Source organism: Ptychodera flava, chromosome 6 (genome assembly GCF_041260155.1).
Source record: "Ptychodera flava strain L36383 chromosome 6, AS_Pfla_20210202, whole genome shotgun sequence".
NCBI lineage: Eukaryota > Metazoa > Hemichordata > Enteropneusta > Ptychoderidae > Ptychodera > Ptychodera flava.
The window spans coordinates 19708458-19732215 of NC_091933.1; the positions used below are offsets into that span (position 1 = coordinate 19708458).

At 35.8% G+C, this 23758-nt stretch overlaps 1 protein-coding gene across 2 annotated transcripts in view; it reads right to left on the minus strand.

Annotated features, from left to right (window-relative positions):
• LOC139135081 (sentrin-specific protease 8-like) overlaps positions 1–23758 on the minus strand; it is a 153001-nt gene that overhangs the window by 22799 nt on the left and 106444 nt on the right. For both annotated transcript variants that reach the window (XM_070702310.1, XM_070702311.1), the window contains exon 4: positions 15120–15235. In XM_070702310.1, coding sequence (XP_070558411.1) covers positions 15120–15235 — 116 coding nt within the window. The remainder of the gene's footprint in view (positions 1–15119; positions 15236–23758) is intronic.

Here is a 23758-nt window from a genome sequence, read left to right on the forward strand (position 1 = left end):
TTATACCATAGAAAAAACTCTGATGTTACAGCTATTGAAGATCTTTAAGGACTTAATATTTCTGCAACCATTATTTCAGTTCATCTGGGCATGTAATTAAATCACAGCAATATTACCCCCATCACAATTCCTGAAATTACTTGATCTACAAACACATACACGTGAATGTGACCTCATGCCGGGAAGGTATGAGGCTGATGCCTGGAAATATAGGCCACACACCAGTCAGCTCAAGCCCTGAGTAGTACCAACTACTCACCAAATGCAGACACAAGTCTGGCATTTTAAACATCTAGCAAACCACATGTATGAGTCATAACAGGGATTGATAATATATGACCAGCATGCGGCCTAAAAGGAAAGCTATTTATTTCCATATACAAATATTGTGTGCAGTGAACACTGCAATCTTTACCTTGGCATGGTCCCTTGGTATAATGAAACAATTCATTGTTGATTACACAGGACAGACTGTTGATTGGAAATGTCTGATTTGCTGTCAACTTCTGACAATACTGATAAATGATCAGATGTCTGAAGAAAACTTTATTTGTACAAGATTAACATTGACAAGTCATCGTTGATGACACAGTCCCCACATAGTCAACTTGCATTATTTGACTGATCAGATGTTCATGAGTGAGTACTGGTAGTAGTCTAAGACTTTTATCCCTTTAAATACTTATTGAAGGGTTGAACAGAATAATGGATACATATCACATATTAGTATCTGTTAAACAGGCAGGAGGCAGAAAATGTCTTGGAGAACCACAGGCCCCTGTGTTGACAAGTAGCTTTGGCAAGAAGTGAATGTTTCTTGTTAAATTTGCAAATTTCATCATCATATCATAACATCTGAATCATTTCAAGGGACCTCTAAACCAAATTCAAAAGCTACCATGTGGTTTAAGCAAAGAGTTTTTTTGACCAAAAGTGAATTTCTTTATTACATACCGAGTTGTCAAAGGAATATACATCACAAATAATGTGACATGAAACGTTTGGAGAACAAGTTACTTCAATAATAACTGGGATATAAGCACTAAAAATTTACATGATTGTGCAAATTTAATCATCAAATTTATATGTGGTCATATCTTGGAATCTATAAACCAAAATCTAACACTATCAGTAGTTTTGGAAAATGTCAAAAGAGGCTTTAAAAATTTATCATGATTTCTACGACCTAAATAAGGTCATCTTTTTCAACCTACAAAGATAAAATTCAAAGGTATCAGACAGGTACTACTTCATGAGGAAAAGTTCTTTGAATTTTCTCAAGAATAATTCCAAACAAATAAATTTAACTTTCAGAAATTTATATCTACAAAAATTATGCTAATAGCTGGACAGGCACTTAGGGAGTTGTTTATTTTTTATGACTGTTGCATTTTCTTGGAGATAAATATAATGCATCTGAAAGACAAACAACATCTGATAGCATCAATAACATTTGCATTGAGAATGTACCATCTCCTATACGACACATAGATTCATATTTGGTGAATGCCATGAGTTGGGCACAGTGATGTGTGCTCACTCTTTTGAACACAACTGACATCACTTCAGTAAATCTTTGCTTATAGTGATCAATGTCCACATATCTTCTTCTTAGTTTTGTCTTTATTGCCTTAATTTTTGTACTGTGATTTTCCTACAGTTGTGTTTGTAAGATTTGAGTATGTCCATATTTGGCTGTGATTATGATTTTCAAAGTTCAGTAGGGCAAAGTCCCATTTTTGGACACCGTGGTGCGAAGCACCAAAGGTGTCCTTTGTCGCCACAATGTCTGTGTGTGTGTCCGTCTGTCCGTCCGTCCGTCCGTCCGTCCGTCTGTCCGTAGACAGATTTTGTTCCACTCATAACTTAAGAACCCTTAGGTCCAATGTCATGCAATTTGGTATTTGGTATTATCATGATGAGACTTAGATCTGATTAGATTTTGTGGGTGTGGCTTATTAATTAATTGCTCATTTGCATATTTTATGACTTTTTTACCATAGGGCTATATCTCAAGAATATTGAACCAATTTGATGTGACTGTACACATACTTATAATTAGTAGATTTGGTCATGTCTGTCCGTCCGTCCATCCGTCTGTCCATGCGTCCGTCCGTCCGTTTACGCAGATATCTCAGAGACGCCTGGAGCGATTTCGTTCAAACTTGGTACATGGATAGTACTCTACCTCATACAGGTGCACGTCGATTTGTTTCACAATGCGATCAAATTTGGCTGTGTTAGGGGACTTTTAGTTTTCACCTCCATAGACTCCCATGTATAAGGCAGTCCATAGACTCCCATGTATAAGGCCAAGAAAAATAAAAATTTAGTTTCTCATCGTATTCATATTGCAAAAAGGATGCAGTGACACAGTTTTTAGTCCCCACAGATAAAGTCCAGGGGGCTCATAGATTGGGTCATGTCAGTCCGTTAGTCCATCCATGTCAGGGAAAGACACTTATTTTTTTATCCACTTGCCCTTCGGGCAAGTGGGGGTTCAGTTCACTTGCCCGAATTGGAAAACCACTTGCCCAGTATAATTTACGTGTTTGAAAAAGCTAAAACATTGGTTTTTTATTTCACTCACTTATTTTGAAAATTATGTTATCATGAGAAAATGTCAGACATTCTCATAGGTTCTCTTCACACTTCTAAGCGTGCTGGATGGCTCATTTATATTCAATTAATTACTAAAGCCCCATTACCTGTATCTTTTAGCATTCTTTATGTGATTTTACTTCTGAACTGAAACAAGTTTTTTGGAATTTGCTCTTTCAGGGGTTGGAATACAAGTATTGTTAACTGCCCAGTGAGACTGCATGTGCAATTTTGAACAAGAAAAATAATAAATATGTGCCCAAATGTAAAATGGCACCCCATGCAAATATAGCAAAACCAGTGTACACCGTGAATATATGCATTTGAATATTCACAGAAACAACAGAGTAGTCCAATGTAATGCATAGTGTTGAATGTTTTCAACTGGGACATGCTTTGTTTTCTTTTTAGTGTGGTGGGAAATCATAATAACGGTTAAAATGTAAATTTACTTGTCCAATTTTTCACTAAAGAATGTTTTGTAAAGCAGTAAAAGACTATATCCTGTAAATGGGTAGAATTTAAAGAAAACCAGAAAAAATAGGAAGCCTTTTTAGGTCAACAAATTTCAAGATTTACAGCTAGTGGGGCTTTCATATTCATAGAAAAAATTCTAACAGTTCATATGTTTGTATGTTTACTTTCTTGGGGCTTAATGTACAAATAATAACAGCCATTTCAATTGTACCTTCAAGGTCTTTTTGCTTTTAAAAGTTTTAACTTATCTATACAGAAAGAAAAAATCTGTAGCTATAAAGGAATGTTTTGAAGCTTCTGAAAAATAATGTACTTCTTTGTCATGTTTTTACTGCGCTTATATCATACACCAGCCCTATGAAGTTTGGATTGCCATTGCACTATACCAGTATCCTATGTTTTTCTAATAACCTAGGTGGTCTTATTATTGCTCATGCGCAGACTAAATAGAATTAAAACCAACAACCTAAGGCGTCGGTGTTTTTCAATGTGTGTAAAAGCTGAATTTCTCGATGTCAAACTCGCTCCAATTGCTTCTTGACAGTCATTTTAGAATGGGAAAATTCACAAACAGAGAGGTTGGTCCCACGACAAGTAACTTTTGGCTTATTGACCTGAAAATTAAGTCAGTGTTTGTTGAAAATTCAAAGGCTTGACCCGTTGACACCAAATATTGCTCATGACTTCATTGCATGCGGTCTTGCCACTCACTGTCCCTCAACAAGTTAACATTGAAGAGTACGTTTTAGTAAAAGTCCAATTTTATGTGGTGATTTTGAACCACTGGACTTTATTTTTACATTATTATAAAAGTTCATACAAAGCACAAAAACCGCTGTGTGTTTCTTTTTTTTACCGTATCGACATATTGTGAGACACCGTAACTTCACAGTCAATGCAATGAACTTCGGTGAACGTACGTCCCACCAGCTGAACAGCTTTTTCATATGCAAAATCAGCATACGGTAATTTACGGGTACCGGTGTATTGTTTGAACTGGATTTTATTGACAGCGATTATTATATATATGATTCTTTTCGTCAACTCTTCATGCAATTTTATGAAAAATCTTATGGAAATGTTCACAATGACATAATATGATTATTTTTTGTTGTTTAAGTCCGTGTTCCCTCACCAGAAAATCGCTCTCGTGAATTAGATTTCTAGGTAATTATTTTTTTCACTTGTCCCGTCGGGCAAGTGGCATCGGAGGTTCACTTGCCCGAACGCGACTTTCACTTGCCCCGGGCAATCGGACAACCCTTAGTGTCTTTCCCTGCATGTGAGTCCATCCGTTCACGCAGATATCTCAGACGCTTTGACAAAATGTCACGTGACCTTGGTGACCTTTGACCTCGAATATACATATTTGTCCATAACTCAGTAACCACAAGTGCTAAACCTTTCATATATGGTATGATGGGACACCTTATGACGCCACATATTGTACCTCATTAATTATGTGCATATCTAATTTTGAGCGAGCCAATAGAGCCAGAGGTCTGATTTTTGGTATGTACGGATAACTTAGCAATGCAATTTTTTTGACAAAATGTCACGTGACCTCAATTACCTTTGACCTCAAATATACATATTTGTGCATAACTCAGTAACCACAAGTGCTACACTCTTCATATTTGGTATGATGGGACACCTTATGACGCCACATATTGTACCTCATTAAGTATGTGCATATCTAATTTTGAGGCGAGCCAATAGAGCTAGAGGTCTGATTTTTGGTATATAGGGATAATTTAGCAATACAATTATTTTTTAAAATGTCACGTGACCTCAATTACTTTGACCTCAAATAAACATATTTGTCCAAAACTCAGTAACCACAAGTGCTACACCCTTCATATTTGGTATGATGGGACACCTTATGACGCCACATATTGAACCTCATTAATTATGCACATATCTAATTTTACGCGAGCCAATAGAGCTAGAGGTCCGATTTTTGGTATATAGGATAACTTAGCAATACAATTTTTTTGACAAAATGTCATGTGACCCGGTGACCTTTGACCTCAAATATACATATTTGTCCATATCTCAGTAACCACAAGTGCTACACCCTTCATATTTGGTATGATGGGACACCTTATGACGCCACATATTGTACCTCATTAATTATGCACATATCTAATTTTGAGCGAGCCAATAGAGCTAGAGGTCTTATTTTTGGTATATAGGGATAACTTAGCAATACAATTTTTTTGACAAAATGTCACGTGACCTTGGTGACCTTTGACCTCAAATATACATATTTGTCCAAAACTCAGTAACCACAAGTGCTACACCCTTCATATTTGGTATGATGGGACACCTTATGACGCCACATATTGTTCCTCATTAATTATGCACATATCTAATTTTAGCGAGCCAATAGAGCTAGAGGTCTGATTTTTGGTATGTAGGGATAACTTTGCAATACAATTTTTTTGACAAATGTCACGTGACCTCGGTGACCTTTGACCTCAAATATACATATTTGTCCATAACTCAGGAACCACAAGTGCTACACCCTTCATATATGGTATGATGGGACACCTTATGACACCACATATTGTACCTCATTATTATGTGCATATCTAATTTTGAGCAAGCCAATAGAGGTAAATATATGATTTTTAGTATATAGGGATAGACTATAGGATAGAATTTTTTTGACAAAATGTCATGTGACCTCGATAACCTTTTACCTAAAATACACGATTATGTCAATAAATAAGTAACCACAAGTGCTATGTCCTTTATATTTAGTAGGATGGGAGACCTTATGACAACACATGCTTTACCTCGTTAATTATGCCCATATATAATTGTGGGCAAGCCAATAGAGCTAGAGGTCTGAATTATGGTATATATGGATTAATTAGCAATACAATGTTTTATTTTCAAAATGTGACGTGACCTTGATGACCTTGACCTTGAATATACATATATATGCATAACTCAGTAACCACAAGTTCTTTACGCTTCAATTTGGATAGGATAATAGACCTTAAGATGTCGCAAGCGAACAATTGCTGATGTCGTTCGACTTATTGAAAGATGTCTAAAAATGGTCGACCATAGACAACTTCCATCCAATTTAGCCTACACTGTGTAGAAAAACCTGGGGTCAGAGGTTTTAGGTGGGCTACTGTTAACCCCTGACCCGAGGTTTTTCTGCACAGTGTAGGCAAACTTGATGGAAGTTGTCTATGGTTGACCATTTTTTAGGCATCTTTCAATAAATCGAACAACATCAGCAACTGCTCGTTTGCAACAATATCGGTGTAGAAAGGGTCAAAAGATAGCGATAGTGTCCCTTTAATGACCTCATTTCCCTGCCCCATCAAGACTAATACTCCTATTACAAGTGGGGACTATGTCATTGTCAATGACTTGTTACCCTAAGCATAACTATGGTAAAAGTTTAGTAAGTTTGGTTAATCCAAAGCACATTTTGAAAGTACTCTTCTGGAATATACAGAATATTATCTCACATAGTGAGTGTCTGAATGTTATTCTGAATTGTATTCCAAAGCACATTCTGAAAGTAACTCTTCTGAAAATTTCACATTCTTTGCCACTGCACCATCTCCCTAATACATACTGATGACCCACGGTGTCCACTCAAGTCTCACTTTGATTCATGAGATAGTGAGGTTTAGACAGCAATTCTAAGTGTTTGCTTCTTACCCAAAGAGTACTACCCACCTAATTACATTGCTTTTGTTTACATACATAAAGCAAATGGGAGCTAAAAAGTACAGGTTCATTTCCATATTATTGAGTCTAAAGAAAATGCTACGTAAACAATATTGTACAGTAAATTATGCGGGGATTGAGGGGGATGGGGGTGGAGCAGACTTAGCAATAATAGAAAACTGAAGTCATATGAGCAGAGATCACAAAATTTGAAACCATAAACCTAAATTGACAGCAAATACGGAGGACAAGTGATGACCGAACAGATGGCCTGACCTTTATCATTTTACTTTACCGTCAGTTCAAACAATTGATCTTGACACAAATTTAACACTTTCCTGTTGGACAGCTTCACTTCTCCATCTGCCAAGTCAGTAAAAAGCTGTATTGAGCCAAAACCATGTATTTTCAGCCACTTTGCTTAGTCTGTTACAGCAGCTGTAGTCTGCAAATATCATGTTGACAGTCTCTATGTTTTCAGGGACCTTCAAATGGTGCATTTTTTATAAAAATGTACCATATGGGACATGTTGTACTTCACTTGATAAAACCAACTTAAACTGTTGTTAAAATGTGAACTTGGCAGGACATGGGATATCTGAAGTTAACTGGGACCTGGAAAAGTGATCACAAGATCGAAGCAAGACTTTAGTTGATGAGTTTCGAGAGTTATACCGGTATACAGATCTCAGCTTTGTTTCCGATGAAAATGTGGAATAAATACTGCCCACAAAAATTCATCTATTCATGTACAAGCTACAATACCTTGATAAAATTAGGGTATCATTGTAAATACGTTGCTCATTGAACATTCTTGCTGCGCTGCGCATCGTTTCAGAACAGTCACAAAATAGTGGAAACCCCTCATAAATTTGAAGGCAAAACAACACAAATTACATTTCACCTCTTCATTTGATATTTTCATTTGGGAATATAGAAGATGTTTTTATAAATGAATTTTACTTGAGATATGTTTGACCTTTTGAAGGTGTTGGACAGATATGTGAGGCAATGGATAGAATGATCTTTGTAATTGCTAGTTTGATTCTGTGTTCTAAATATAACACTATAAGGTGTGTTGTCAACAGGTTTGTCCCTGATGTTCGAGGCAAATTGCCTCATTCTGGGCAATATTGTGTCAACATCATCCCATTTTGCACTGCACTGTATATCCATTTTCCTTAAACTATCAGAATTTTTGGGAATCTCGTGAAATGCTCCACAGACTAGAAATGTTTTTGCACTGAAATAGAACTTTGACTATGATTTCTCACCGCTCCCATCAAACTGTTAACACCTCCAAAGTGTCAACATCTGTATGTCTCATTGGTAAAATTTCACATAGTGGACACAAATGCAATGCTGTACGATGACTGCAAATTCATTCTATCTGATGGAAGTATTCAAGATGCCTTTACAGAGAACTTAAAATGGCGGATGTCCATTTATTCTGAAGATCTGGATATTATTATATAAATAACAAGTAAGATGTTTGTGTTAAAAATGAGTATCCTGATTGCTCTATGTTTTATCTTGGTTTTCTTTACTGATAAACTGAATTAAGTGTATTGGCACTTTCAGTTGTCAACAGAAAATGCAGCAGAAACTGAATTGTAATTTTTTTAATAGCGAGTAAATTGAGTGGTATAATCCTTAAGGCAAAAGCGTTTGCCTTCAGGTAAAAAATCAGACATCAGAAAAGAAAAACACTCTGACTCTGAAAGGGGAATCTAAATGGACTTCCTGGCATGCAGGGATGAATGCCGCTTGATCATTTCTGTCAGAAATAAATCTTCTCGCAAATGTAGGGTTTCTAAAGCATTGTGTCAAAGGGTTGAAGTGAGGTGTTCTTGTATTACTGTAATCAAATGAGGATATTTATGCGCCACCATTCAGTACTAAAAGGCTTTCTCATTAAGTTATGAATGCAACTTAATTCGGTTTCCTTTGGATGAAAATGGCAAGTTAACATCACAGCAATTATAAAGCCATACCACGGTATAATTGCTTTTCAAAGCTGTAACGAGTACGGCACACTGTTTGCTTTCATGAAGGCGTTTGACCTTGAACAAATTACCGATATCCATATGTACCGGTATGTTCTAACACATTCTCATGCAATGACTGCATGGTCAAAATTCTTTGAGCTGTGTGGCCATTTTTACTGCTTATAAAGTGATGCATACTTGAATAATCCCACTTTTCCAGGTTGTGAGAACACCTTCCACATTACAATGTTTTACTTATATTCCTGTTTAATAAATGGCGATGGAATTTAAACAAAACGTTGGCATACAATCTTCTTTTGATATGAAGTGCTGGAGTCTACGATTGCATGATATATTTAGGACCATATGACAGAGAAAAACAAGCTGTCACTTGTGTAGGCTGATGTTTGATTCTCACAGAAAGCGATCCCTCTGCAGATAAGTTTTAGAAAATGCTGCTTCTCTTTTTTACTATTAAACTATGGTACATAATATGAGGCATAAATATACAACCATGACAAATCAAGAGAATTACATTTTGGATTGATTATCAAAGGAAAGGCATTGATGCTAGCATTAAAAATATCCTTCTCAGCAGTTGGAATTTTCAAATTTCAATAACCCAGGTTACACTGCAATACAAACAACCCACTGAATATAATACAACACAATTGACAGTCGGTTATTTAAATTCTAAAAATAAGAGTAATTCTATGATTTTCCAACTATAAATGTTTGATAGCATGCCATGATCTCATAAACTTACAACACAGTTTTATGATATTATCTCCTGGGGGTCATTTCTGAAAAGGGCACTCAGAAAATACATGACATTTAGATAGTAGGGAGCACAAATTGCTCTGCTCCTTTAGACAAAAGAACTTCAAACCCCTGGACAATAACGCAGTAATATCTTTAAAAGTCAATCTCTAACTATAAAAAGTACAATAAGGTTATTAAAATCTACTGCTGGTCAAGTAAAGCAGCTTGTAAATTGCTAAGGCAAGGTGTCCCAAAATCATTTTTTAAACTAATTTCTTCACTTGAAGGTTACAAGTTTGGATAGAGTGCCACTTTCCTGTCAGTTAGTTATTCATTTGTTTGTTTATTTATCGCACACGAGCCAGAGGTCTCAACAGGCAAGTGTCTGAGCCTTAGTGTTTCACATGTTTGAGTACCAACCAATAAATATCAATCAATTGATATATCAAAATCTATGACCTAGAATCATGTTAAGTAAGTGATCTTCAAACATTTTTAAAATGAATTTTTAAAATGAATGAATCTGGAAATTATTCCTGACAAGTCATCATTGATGACACAGTCCCCACTTTGATTACAAGTCCTTGGAGAGGATAGAGTCCTGTTCATTAATTGGGTATGTGTGATTAAGAATGAGTTCCATGGTGGTGAAAACGTAGAACTAATGTGGGCTGCCACCCTAATTACAAAAGGTAATTGAATACGTCAATTAGTAATTAATCGCCAGGATGTTGCCAAGCATTTTTGCATTATATTGTCACACTGACAGATTATAACCTGTACTACATTTCACAAACGATACTGCTAAGTGTCAATGAATTGTATTACAGCACTGTGAGATCAACATCTGTACCAAGTTTCTTCAAATTTGATGAAGTATTTCTGGACATATCACTCTAATTACAGTCTGGGTCATCTCCAAAATTGGCGACTCATTATGATAATGTATTCCAGCATTCAGCCAATCATTGACCAGATTACATCATTAATAAAGTACAGGTCACGCTGGGTCACAAATTACCCACCAAGTGTGATCGGCAGTTTTGGGCTGCTTATTAAGCCCCTGTCTTGTGAATTTCGACGAATTTCGACAGTCAACATAATCCACGTGTTCTGCAGAAGGTCATGTCCAACAAGGAGTCCGATTAGTGAACAAATATTCGAAATATTGACGATTCATTTCTAACCCCAGTTTATCGATTTCGCTCAAGTACCGAAAATCATTTTGTGGATGTTCGTCATCGCTATTAGAAATACTGTTATAAAGGTTATTTGTGTAGGTACGCGTATAACATTTTGCAAGAAAGAAGAGCAATGTCAGAGCTTTAAAAGGTACCTGTTTTGTAGTTGTCAAACGCAGACTAAAAATGGTACGCGATTTTGAAAATGTGTTTACAGAGTGGCCACACAGCTGTTCCCCATACGGTAGAATTTGTATCGCTGCCATCTCCGATACAAATGGGGTATTCTGAACGATCTGTGTAGGTACACGATTTATATTTCGCAGGACTTCAAGCCAGAGTCTAGGAATCATAGCGATATATGGGGTTTGGTTGTCTTAGCCAGAATAAAACTGGTACGCCATTTTGAAACTGTGTTTTGACAGAGTGGCCACACAACTTTTTCGACATTACGACAGAATACGGCGCGGGAGTTCGACACAGTATGGCGTACGTAACGAAGGACGCATGTGGAGGTTGCCAGGAAATACAATTTTTACTGATGGCGCGCTGGCCGCTGATTGGCTAATGAGAGGGGCAAAATATTATGGTATAGCGTCTCCAATTTTGGAAGTGACCCGGACTGAATTAGGAAAGTTCATTAAATATTTAAATTAAAAATTAATTAATATGAAACTGTTAAGTGTCTTCTTTCAAACATTAAACCAATGTGAGCTTAACATCTGTACAAAGTTTCATGAAACTTGATGAACCATTCCTTGACATACCATATCAGTTTAATTATGACAATTCATTAAATATGCAAATCAGCAGTTAATTGACATGATACTACTACGTATCTTTGCATGCCATAACACTACTAGATGATCAACATCTGTACCATGTTTCATAAAATTTGATGCAGCATTTCTAGACATATACCAATATGAAACTTCATCAAATATGCAAATTCGCAATTAATTTGCCTGATACTGCTAAGCATCTTTGTACATTATTATGACACTGTGTGCTAAAGATCTGTACCAAGTTTCATCAAATTTGCTGCAGTATTTCTAGATATATCACCCTAATTACAAAAATTCATCAAACATGCAAAATTAGCAAGTTAATTGATGCAATACTGACATATCTCGTTGTATGCTATTAGAGCTCTGTGTGATGATCATCTTTACAAAGTGTCATAAAATTTAGTGCAGTCACTCCAGAAACAATGCTCGTTTTCAAAAGTCATTGTCAAGGACATAGTCCCCACTTTTTAAATAAAATGGCTACAACACAGTTATATTGGATTTGATCACTAAATAAATTAACGTGAATATGCATGACATGGGAAATAATTTTTCTATCAAGTTTGAGGGAAATCACTCCAGGCATCTCTGAGATATCTGCATAAATGTATGGCCGAATGGATGCACAGACCCAACCAAACCTGTAAGTCCTCCTCAGACGGTGTCCATGGGGACTTAAAATCAGTTCAACATACACAAATACATAATCTAAGTTTATATTATTTTTACGAATAATTGAGTAGAAATTGGCACACATATGTAGATTACATGTATTGGACATAAGACAACTTGCCTTGTCAGGGCTCGCACTAGCGCTCGCCACATTTGCAAAATGCAACAGAAAGTGCGGAGTGGCAAATAAAATGTCTACTTGGTTCGCAACGCTAATGAAAGTGTGGCGAACTGGCCTCAAGCTCAAAGACTCAAGTCAAATTCATGGTGAATGAAACGATATGGTACTATCCTATCAGGTGACGAAATCCACGTGACTACGCTCTCGCTCTCAGCGTCACGTCGGTACACGGTAAAATCCGATAGTGGTTGCGTTTCAATGCTGTATGCCCAATGTCGCTACGTATTGCCGAAATCAGCAATACATAAAGCTTTTCCTTACCCTTTGAACTCAATTAGTACCATATAAGGACTAAAATAATGACATCATCTAGACTAACAATAGAAAGTTCCAGTAATTTTTGCGAACTTTCTGAGAAGGGGTCAACGATTACATGAATATTTAATCAGGTCTGCGGCCCCTCTGCATGCTGTTAACCCAACGAGCTACCTAATGAAAGCCTGTCAGCAACTCGGACACAGAAGACGATTATATCATGTACAGCTATTGCTCTCTGAGTGATAGAATTGGCGGATTTACCACTTTTTGAGAATGTTTTATGGAAAAAAGGAGCAATTTTCTAACCAAGTTGATTGCGATCATGGAGATAGGATATGTTGTGATTGAATGTAGTGTTGAACTATAGCCGCATTGTTTGATGCTGAACGCTCAAGATGGAGCCCTGTGGTTGAGGTTTTCTTAGCCCACAATGTACATGATGAAGAAATTTGTAAGATTTTAGTTAAACTGAAGTGTATTTTGTTGACTTACAATCGATAAACATATGTAAACTGTTGATATAGTGGCCTTCCTCCAGCCTGTAGTGAGACTGCCAATAAGGTCGACCTAGTTCGTTTACAAATTTACGCGTTGGTACTGTTGACCTCGTGACACATATCCTACGTCTGAGTGTCTGTTGCATCTCCATAAGGTGACTGAAAACCGTATGCTGTGATTTCGAACTCCATTGAAAACACTATATTTTCTGACTGAAATAAACAGGGCATGAAACTTTTCTCTCAATACTTTGTGGTTTCTTAATAACTATTGCCCTCATCATGTAAGTAACAAGTCATCATTGATGACACAGTCCCTACGTAGTCAAATTGTGTGTTTGTTGGTTGATCATCAGCTCTAATAAGTGAGTAGTACTCAGGAATGGTAGTCATATTACGGTAATGTTGCATACGTACTGAAAGGTTGATTCAACAGAATAATCAGGGTTCGCGCTAACGTTTGCCACAGTCGCAAATTGCGAATAAATGTCCGATGTGGCGAAAAAAAATTGCTACGCCTTCGCCATGCGTGGCGAAAGCTCATGACCGGGTGCCGTGTTGACCCTAGACGCCTTCGAAAGTCACGTCAGTCCTGCGATCCCAGACCGACGGTTTTCCCGAAGGACCAAGAATTTCGACATGCGGGTGTTCATTGTGATCGATCCAAAATATGTACTGGATTATTTATGTAGCCTACTATTCTAACAACTAGTCGTTTTTACAAATAAGTCTACGTTATTTTCAGCAATCCAAATTTTCCAGCATAAACACTGCAAGCATCGTACGAAACATTTGACCACGTACGTCGCGTCAGGATGCAAGCATGAAGGGTAATTTGAGTTCACGCCGGCCAGCATAGCAGCCACAACGTATTCCAAACAGCGTGCACCATCGTTAATCACGCCGGTTCTGTCACTTTTAACGTATCAAAATAACCCTTAGATCGGTCAGATTATCGAAATATTCAGTCATTTAAACATCTAGCCTTTGGACATGGAGCAACATTTGGATAATAAAGTACAAATGTTATTGAAAATAGGTTTTGTGCAATTTGTATATGAAATTGATTGTTGGGTGTGGCTAATAAAAATTGCTTGTGGCTAAAAAAAGTTTGATCATTTTAGCCACACTAACAGACCGTGGCTACAATGAAAAAATTCCTAGCGCCAACACTGATAATGGATACATATCATATTAGCATGGGTTAAATAGGATGATCAAGCTAATGTATTGGATAACCACAGCCCCTTCTACGAAGTGGCTTTGGCAAGAAGTGAAAGTCTCCTTTAAAATTTGTAACCTTTTCAAGGTAATTGTTGTTTATTCTGTTTTTGCGGTGGAGTGACCTGATATTATCCTTATAATACTAACCTCCTATTCTGATTTTGATAGACTTAATATCTTTTGTCCCATACAAATTTTGAAGGTACACACATGTACTTTTACATATTCACTACTTATAGTATGGTTTGATGAGCAATGACATACCATGTCAAAAAGGATGATTCATTTGAAAAATAGCAAAATTAAGATATGTCACCTGTTTTGTGGCTCAAGATATTTAAAATATACTATTTTACATTGTCTTGCCCGTAATACTAAAGTCAAGAGTCTCAAATACTTGTAGGGATCATGTAATAACATGAAAAGGAAGGCTGCATGTTAAAGATGCAAGGTTAAAATCCCCTGAGGTGTTTGAAAGCTGTCCACGGATTGTCAAATCGCTTTTAAAATGCAACTGCAGCCAAGATGGAAAACTGCATACTTTATTTCCATGTTGTCTTTTTGAAAAATGATATTCTCAATGACAAAAGGTCCGCATTGGGATTAATTACATTTACTGTTTGTATGACATATTTGTTTCAAATTGTGGAGTAGCAATTGGGATTAATTATTGTAAAATGTTTCTTTCAAATAGAGTTGTAACTCATGAGACGATATAATTGTCCTTTTTGACCATATTGTCTTGCTAATTTATACAGCTTTATTTACTGTAATATACATGTTATAATTACCTTTGATGAATGTAGATAATTTGTTGCTCAAAGAAGACGCTATGCGTGAATTGCCGTGACCGGCTGAATCATAGTGTCCAAACTGTCCCTTATTACGGTCAAATACCAACAAACTCCTGCAAGAAAACCAGAAAGAAAATCTTACACTTTTAGCCCTTTTCAATAGTGTCAGATACCTGTGATGGCACCAATATGATCTATCAGTACTCTTATGTAAGAGTTACAAAATTACTCTCCCATGTAGGGAGGCCATACATACATGTATATCCTTTAGTAAGCTGGACATGAACAACATGAATATATACAAAGACACCATATGAGACTACCAATTCTGATGCATAAAGTTTCAGTTGTTGAACAAAATTAAGAACTAAATGTTACCAAAACGAAGTTCTACATACACTGCTTGAATAGAAAATACAACATTATCAACAAAAACTGTTGATTCTTGTTGTGTTACACTTTTACAGTTTTGATACTGGTAATATATTTTCCTGATTGATACAGTATCTGAAACCACTAGTAAGATATAAACCTTCTGATATAATGATATAACTCATAAAAAACTTTGAATGACAAATGATTTATATTTATCATTACAGAATTGATACATCTTCATTCATTACAGGTTACAAAACAACTAGATACTGATTCAACATGTTCATGACATCATTCATTGTACAGTCTTTTCAGGTAGAATGCACCTCGAGGACAGATACTCAGACTCTAAAATTTTCATAATTCTCCTCTGGACATGCTTGTTAGGCTTCATTTTGAAGCTCTTGTAGTAAACACGGTTTTCATTGGCTGACATTTGTGAAAATCAAACCATTTTGAATTTAAATATCGGTAAATATTATTGTTTCTCTTTCATCCTCACAGTTTTTATTCTTGCTTAATTAAGAGAATGGCCGAACGTTCCTGTTTAGGACATTTCAAGTAAAAGTTTAAGTCTTTCCATATTAAGGTGAGCCAATATTGAATCTGGAACTATCAAAAATAGAATATGCAAAAGATACCAGTTTCAACCAGTTTGTATGACTCAGGGATATGGTAAATTAACATAAAAACAACAAAAAAACTGCAAGATATATGCAGTGTAATTTAGAATTCAATGTCATAACTTACATTTACCGTACATTCATAAACTCTCTGAACACCAAGGATTGCATTTATGAGTTTTTCAAAAACTTTCAATTTACAGCAGATGTCGTATACTGCCTTGTCTTTTCTTTTAGCAGGTAAAGTTTCAGTTGTACCAGACTATTATTTTAAAAGAATAGTTGATTAAAATTCAGAATTTTCAAAGCCAGTAAATGTCATGCAGGGGAAATCCATATCATAAAATAATAACACGTGCATATGTTAATCACAGTAAAATTGTGACATTAATGAGGGGCTGTCAATCATCTTCCTGTACAGCATGATGCAAAATTGACAAAAAGTAAAGCTGATATTATAGGTGACTTTTATTGCTGCAGTCTTATATCACACCAACACCATTAATACGCATCCGCAAATCACAATATTTTTGGCACTTTTCTTTCATAGGGAGACATACTGGTACAGGTTTATCACAAACACATACAGACACACACACACACATACCTTCATCACACATATACATTTATGCATCCTTCATTCTGTCATGTCAAAAACCTACGACAAAACAATCCGCAAAAGAAATTTTGTCGCATTGGCAATTTCCCTAAAGGACCATATTATCAGAACTTTACTACATTTGGAGATCAAAGTTCGATCATTTTCATAGAAATAAGGGAAAAGTACTTTTTTCATCCACTTTTCCATTCAAGCATTGATACAAAATGACTACAAGTGTCTGACTCATGAGGTCTCAACTCCTCTGTAAATCTCTCTACACTAGCCACTTGCACTTTCCATTTTTGTCACATTGAAACATTAGATATACCGGTATATTAATGTTCTAATTCAGTGGTAACATTGGCAGAGAACTGTGCCTACTAGACTTTCAGACTTCATCTCTTCCAAATGAATGTCCATCAAAACATTACATTTGCCACATGACAAAGTCACCACAATTTACACACACACACACACATGTATGATATCAGTCCAATTACCCTCTGACATGTCTTCCCCGGCAAAATTCATTTACTAAACCATCCTGTCTTTGCTGTAGGCGTAATTTTTATCGTATGATCTGACATATTCCTCAACCGACATTTACATTACAAATGTACCTAGACAAGACTGATTCACTTCATCCATAATCCATTTCCATTCATTTATTAAAATGTGACATTTATCGATGGAGAGAACTGTGCATCGAACAAATTTCAAAGAATTCATCATGGGACAATAAACCATAAAACTTGATGGGTTAGACTCACACACGGTTAAAGACAGACTTGTAATTGAAATGCTGATATAAAAAATCTGCCATTGATTTCAGATTGATAGAGTGTACCTCAGAGCTGTTACAATTAGTTATAATGGCATTTGCATCTGACAGACTGATTTCAGTGCATGCATCAAGCTGATAATAAAGTGACAAGGAAATGAGAAATTGCTGCCAAACTGATGTGTATTGCATATATCCTAGATGGGTACTTCCGCACCATGCTATGATCTTCGGATATTGGAACAAGCAATTACAATGTTTTTCCCAGACTTCTTTCATGAGGGGGAATGTCCCCCTCTCCTTAAAAATGGGTAGAGGGGGAGATTTGGTCCTGATTGATGAAGGGGAACCAAAATACATTATGCAAGTTACTTTATGCAAATTAAGGTTTATGAAGGTATTAACACTTTAAGGTTAAATTGTGGGTCAAATATTAAATTTAACACAGTATCCTGTGTTTTCATCTTGTCTATGGAGGAAATGTTTTTTTATACCAATATATTAGAAGTTCACACTGATCGTTCATACTTTATTCATTAAATTCAGACAGAGTTTTGTAATCAGGATGTAAAGTTTGTGATATTACATCATGGGCACTTATAATTATGATGCGGAATGCCACAATAAATATGGTGTGTGATCAATATCTCCAGATCTCAGTGTTGGGGGTGACATTGTGCATGTTTGTAATTGTTGCTACGGGGATTTAGATCAGTTGAGGGGGGAATTGTGCAATCATGCGCCCCAGAGAAAACACTGCATTAATGTACCGTTGGTACTGTACACTACATACATGTATAAATATACAAGAGGGTGGGAGTGGGGGGTTGGGGAATGGGGGTAGTTTGCATGCTGTAACTACCAGTATAACACATGCCTATGACAGCATCATGCAGGTATTGTGCCAAACTTTTTTGATCACTGCCATAAATATATTGAGACCTTGGAACTGTATCATTTCAAATAGAAGTTCCTTCAATTTCACTTCAAGATAGTTTCAGAAACATGAAATACCGTATGACATGTTACTGATATGAAACATTTGCAGTATATGTACTACATCAGTGTTCTCCACGTACAGCTTAGACAAACACAGGGATGGAAAATTTACATAACAATATATAATTTGCATGATGTTGTGAAATTTTAGTCTTTAGTATGGCCATTAAATACATGTATGTAAAGGCAAAACAGAGGGGTGGCCCATACTTCAAAATCCCCCAGTGCAAAACCCTGTATACCCGGTACACATGATAGTGCAACTTTTCCAAAGCCGCCATGGTAGTGATCAATTATGCAGTCCACAAATGCTAAACTCTGCTACACTGCAGCTACTGAATTTGTATTTGGTACCACTTTACTTTCAATCAGACAGTGATTGTAACACGACACAAACTCATTACAGGATATATCCTTTTAGTTATACACAACAGGTTTATGCATTGGTCAATGAGATAGATTGAATACCTGACAACTAATTTTTTTGTTTCACTGACCGTCGCTGTGAAAAAACTTTTTAACTTGACTGCACATATGATGCTGAGTGAATCAACACACTTTAATTTCATAAATGCTCAAAAGCGTCGTGATAGATGTCCTGTCTTTGGGCAGAATGCGTGTAACTGTGCATGTGGAATGCTAATTAAAAGTTACTTGGGCTAGTGCCATGCATCATGTACGTTCAGTCCAGTATATGACGATTTCCCAGATCACTTCTCTGTAAAATGTTACAGAGTGACACGCAGTTCACCTATATTAACTACATTAACTGGCAACATGGGTCGCTGCGTTGGTCATTATTGAAAGTTGTACATGTGCATATTAATGTAGAGCAAAGGACAAAAGCTATCAGTTTGTGACAGACAATCCATCATGCATGCTGTAGCAATTCAATATAAGGTATTTTTTCAACATACCGTATTTCTAATGGAAAAATAAAAATTGCCATCTACTGTACAATGTATAAAACAGATAGTTGAATTTAAGTTCAATCTCAGTCCCCAGGACTATACTGGTAGTAGTGGCAGTATGCACTATTGTACTTATAATTAGGCTACAGTGACAGACGTCCAATTATTAGATCTACTGTACACATTGGAGTAAAAACAAAATAAATTTACAGACACTAAACTTTCCTTTGCTTTGGTGCTTTAACGTCAAAACACATTCTAAATGTCATCTACCGGTAGTGTAAAGTTTAACATAAAACAATAATCCATATGATCAAAATGTTTTCACCATACTGTCATTGTAACTGGCTCTGTCGTACACCAATTGATGATCTCATACAGTATGAGAAGTTGCATAAAGGAGTAATTATAACCAACAATATGTATATGCGTCAGTCTTAAAAGGCATGTTTTGTTATTTGTATTTGATATGACGTCAAGGATCGATCAATCAGCTCTTAAATGTAGATGATTACATCAGTTTGACAAACACAGAAAATGGATTAATGTAACGAGAGTTTGCATATTTAGAAATATGGCAAACACTGTAATCATAACACATTCCAGGATAGGATAACATAATATATACCGGTAGATATTTTTTCCATGAATTCCAAAATAAATATTTCATTTTCATGACAAATCATATTTCAAGATGCTGCCCTAATAACGTCTCAAAAATACGCATTGAAGCTAATAATCAATACAAGACCACTTTTAAATCAACTGTCATAAATTCTGTTGTATACATGTTTAATCAATTTGTTTAGATAATATTAAGCTGATAGCAAACCTGTCCATTTACTGTATTAAGCTGTTTCTGAATTTCAGTAGACATTAATTCATGGTGTAAAAACACATATTTTTGGTAGATCAAGTGAGAAATGAGGTTCCAGAAAATACATCCTTATTTCATAGAAATTGTTTCCTTCTTAGTAGAATTTCTAAAGTAGTACGTACATTACAATTTGTCTTTCCGTGATGATCTGCTATCTATAACCTACTGTGTTATCTACAGAGCGTTATGTCACTCGTAAACAGAATCTCAAACAGCCTATTCAAAGACTCATAAAACTGTGGTAAAAGTTTTTTATGGATTCTCTATACCAACTGCAGGTAAAACCCATTTTAATAGACAAGAGCTGAGTAATTTAGTTTAAATTTTCAGTATCATTCTCTTCACTCATCATTTTCACAATATGAATTGAACACTCAATCATCAACAACTTCACACATTGCAATGAATCATCTTTGTTGTCATGGCAAACATTTCATCATTGTTTCACAGCAATGAACATTTCTATTCCAGTTTTTGACATAATTGATCCAAAAAGCATCAATTTTGTTTTCAAAATTTGGTACCTCAAAAATCCATCAATCTGTACAATTTAGATAGTGCTATAACTTTCATCTACAGTGCTCAATTATTTTGATATGCATTGACGACAACCATCTTTTACTTTTGAAAATTTGTTTATTGTATATGTATTTTACATTTATTAGAGGTTTTTTCTGTATATTTGTGATCCAACACAGCTTGCTATCATTGTTTCATGAAACAGTACTCATCCATGGATACCTCAATAGACTGTGTTATCACTATAACTCCTATGTGAAATGACATACCAGCTTTAACCTAATACTACGATGCACAATCTGCCTGACATATCCACATGTAACTCAGAATACAATAGGGATATTAAATAAACTGTGAACATAATCTCCTGATAAATTTTTCAAACATTTTATCGAGACAGTTGTTCATGGAACAAAAATGATATGTAATGGAATGTCACACTTGCTCTAAATTGTGCCGGGAACAGGACAACCAGTGTGCATTGGCTCTGGATAAAATCACGGGGGATACTGCTCCCAAGATACACTATATACTGTAAGTCAACATTTACTGCATGCACCATTGATCATACAGAAATCAACTTCACTGTATGAAAACAGGAAGTACCTGATAAGGTTGTCTCTGTATAGAAGTACATGTACATAATTCATGTGTGCATGTTAACTGTCTATGAAGTTAGCAATTACTGTCATAAAAACTTAGAGATTGGTTTTCATGGTAATCCCTTGATGGATTACAAAAAAGGATTATGAAGCACAATATTTTAGGAGATCAAATGCCTGTTAAATTCCTTTTGACATGTGTAACTCCAGCATAAGCCGAGGCACTTTTCAAATTGAAGTCTGCAGAAATTGCTACTTGATGACATGACACATTTAAACACACAGCTACTAGTTACTCAAACCCTTTGTGTTGTGATGATTGAAATTTATGAGCAACCTCATAGAAAAGAATGAATTATTACTGATACAGAATCTGCCTGGTTTTATAATCCAAACATCATATTTGACTAACATTAGCCAATGTAACAGGACCGACTATGTGCAACAAATCACCAATAACCAGTGAGACAGACTGTATTTTTAAAAGAATGAAATCAGTCATAAATATATTTCTATCGTAAATTCTGAGTTTATGGTGCAGTAGAGCGGAGGAATCCATATAGACTAATATTGGCATAGTAAAATGAAAATAAATACACAAACATGTGGACATTCTTGCAGCAACTGTGAACTTTGACACATGGAAAGAGCAATAAAATATCAAATTTTATGACATGAAAAATGCTCAAGGGACTTCTTCATTTACAGCACATAGTGAATGTCATCATTCTTAAATACATGTACTTGAGCTATTTGAGCTATTTTATGTAAAAGTACGCCACTCTTGCTGATAAAATAATACCTGTGAAAGAATGAATACCGGTACAAACACTTCATTCCCATGATTTTGGAAACTAGATTCGTTAAAAGTATCCTATGCAAAACATGCAAAGTTATGTAGATGTCTCAATGCTTCAAGTCAACGTTACTTTAATAATCATGATTATTACAAAAAAATTAATATGGGATATATGCAAAACATAGAGCTGGATGTGCTCATTCCTTTCAAAACATCTGACATCACATCTTGCTCACTTTTCAAATTGCCTTAGGGGCCGTCGATAATAAAAGCTGACGCACAAGAAACGTAATTCCTTCGTTTTACTTGAAACCCCCTCCGTCCCCCTCAAAATGAAAGTTCTTATGCGAAATCAATTACGTATTATGATGCCGTTTCTGACAAACCCACACGCACCTCTCCGATCCGCACGCCCATGAAAAAATACTGGAAGGGCACATTAATTAATAAACCTCCACTTTACGCGTTTCACTTTTTAAGACAGAACATTTTAATGTATTTCGCACGTAGGAAAATGTTTCACATACATGTTTCAAGTTGAAAAAGGATACAGGTTTTTATTTCACATTCATGTCTTTTCGTTGTCTTTTCTGTCTCCGTATTTTGTGGTCATTCTCTTCTCAATGAACGCGAAGGTAGTTTTGTGTTCTCACTGCAAAGTCGCACTTCGAAAACAATAGAAAATCCTTATACGATTTTGACACAAAATGAAATGAACTGTTACCCTCCCTTCTAAACGAAAGAATTACGTTTGTCGTGTGTCAGCTTTTATTATCGACGGCCCCTTAATAACACTCTTCTAAAGGGCCAGTTGCTCTATAATTACGCTTTTGATAATTTGTTTCACCATTTCTGTATTTAATGTTGTTCTGCTCCCTAAAGTGTGTTGATATACCGGTACACGGTGAGCTTGTCAATTCAGCCAGTACGTGTGTAGAGAGCATTGTTTGTTGTTGACAAGTGAATACTGGACAAGAATTCAAATGTAACACAACTGGAACATAATGTGGTTATTGTAAATTGGTTTACTCAGCAAATTTAAGCTCATCTATTAATCTTTTTTTCAAATTCACTTGTTTTTAAGGGAAATTTGTAATAGTGAAACTTTCAACGGTAGGCCAGCTAACACTTATGATAAATCTGAACAACTAAAAAATCCTTTTCTCCCAAATTAGTTCAAGTTGTGTTATGTAAACAATAACAATGTGTTTAGACACTGTGTTGACAACTAAAGAGTAGGTGTTTTGACATGCTTTTGGGAGTGCAATAAGAACTTGTCATTGACATGTAAAAATAAACATAGTGAAATAATCATCAAAATGTACATTTACTGGTACTTTTGCTGATCTAAACTTGTTAAATTAATACACAACACCATGCCATAAATAATGTCATGGAATTATCTTTATAAATCATTGGCATGTGAAATTCAAGTAAGTACTAAACTTGCTGAGATTGCAAGATTACGACAGAATCTCAACTGGCAAAGATTCCACATCCACTGAGCAAATTCCTTGATGAAAATCAGAAAGGGTTGAAGTGAGCACTT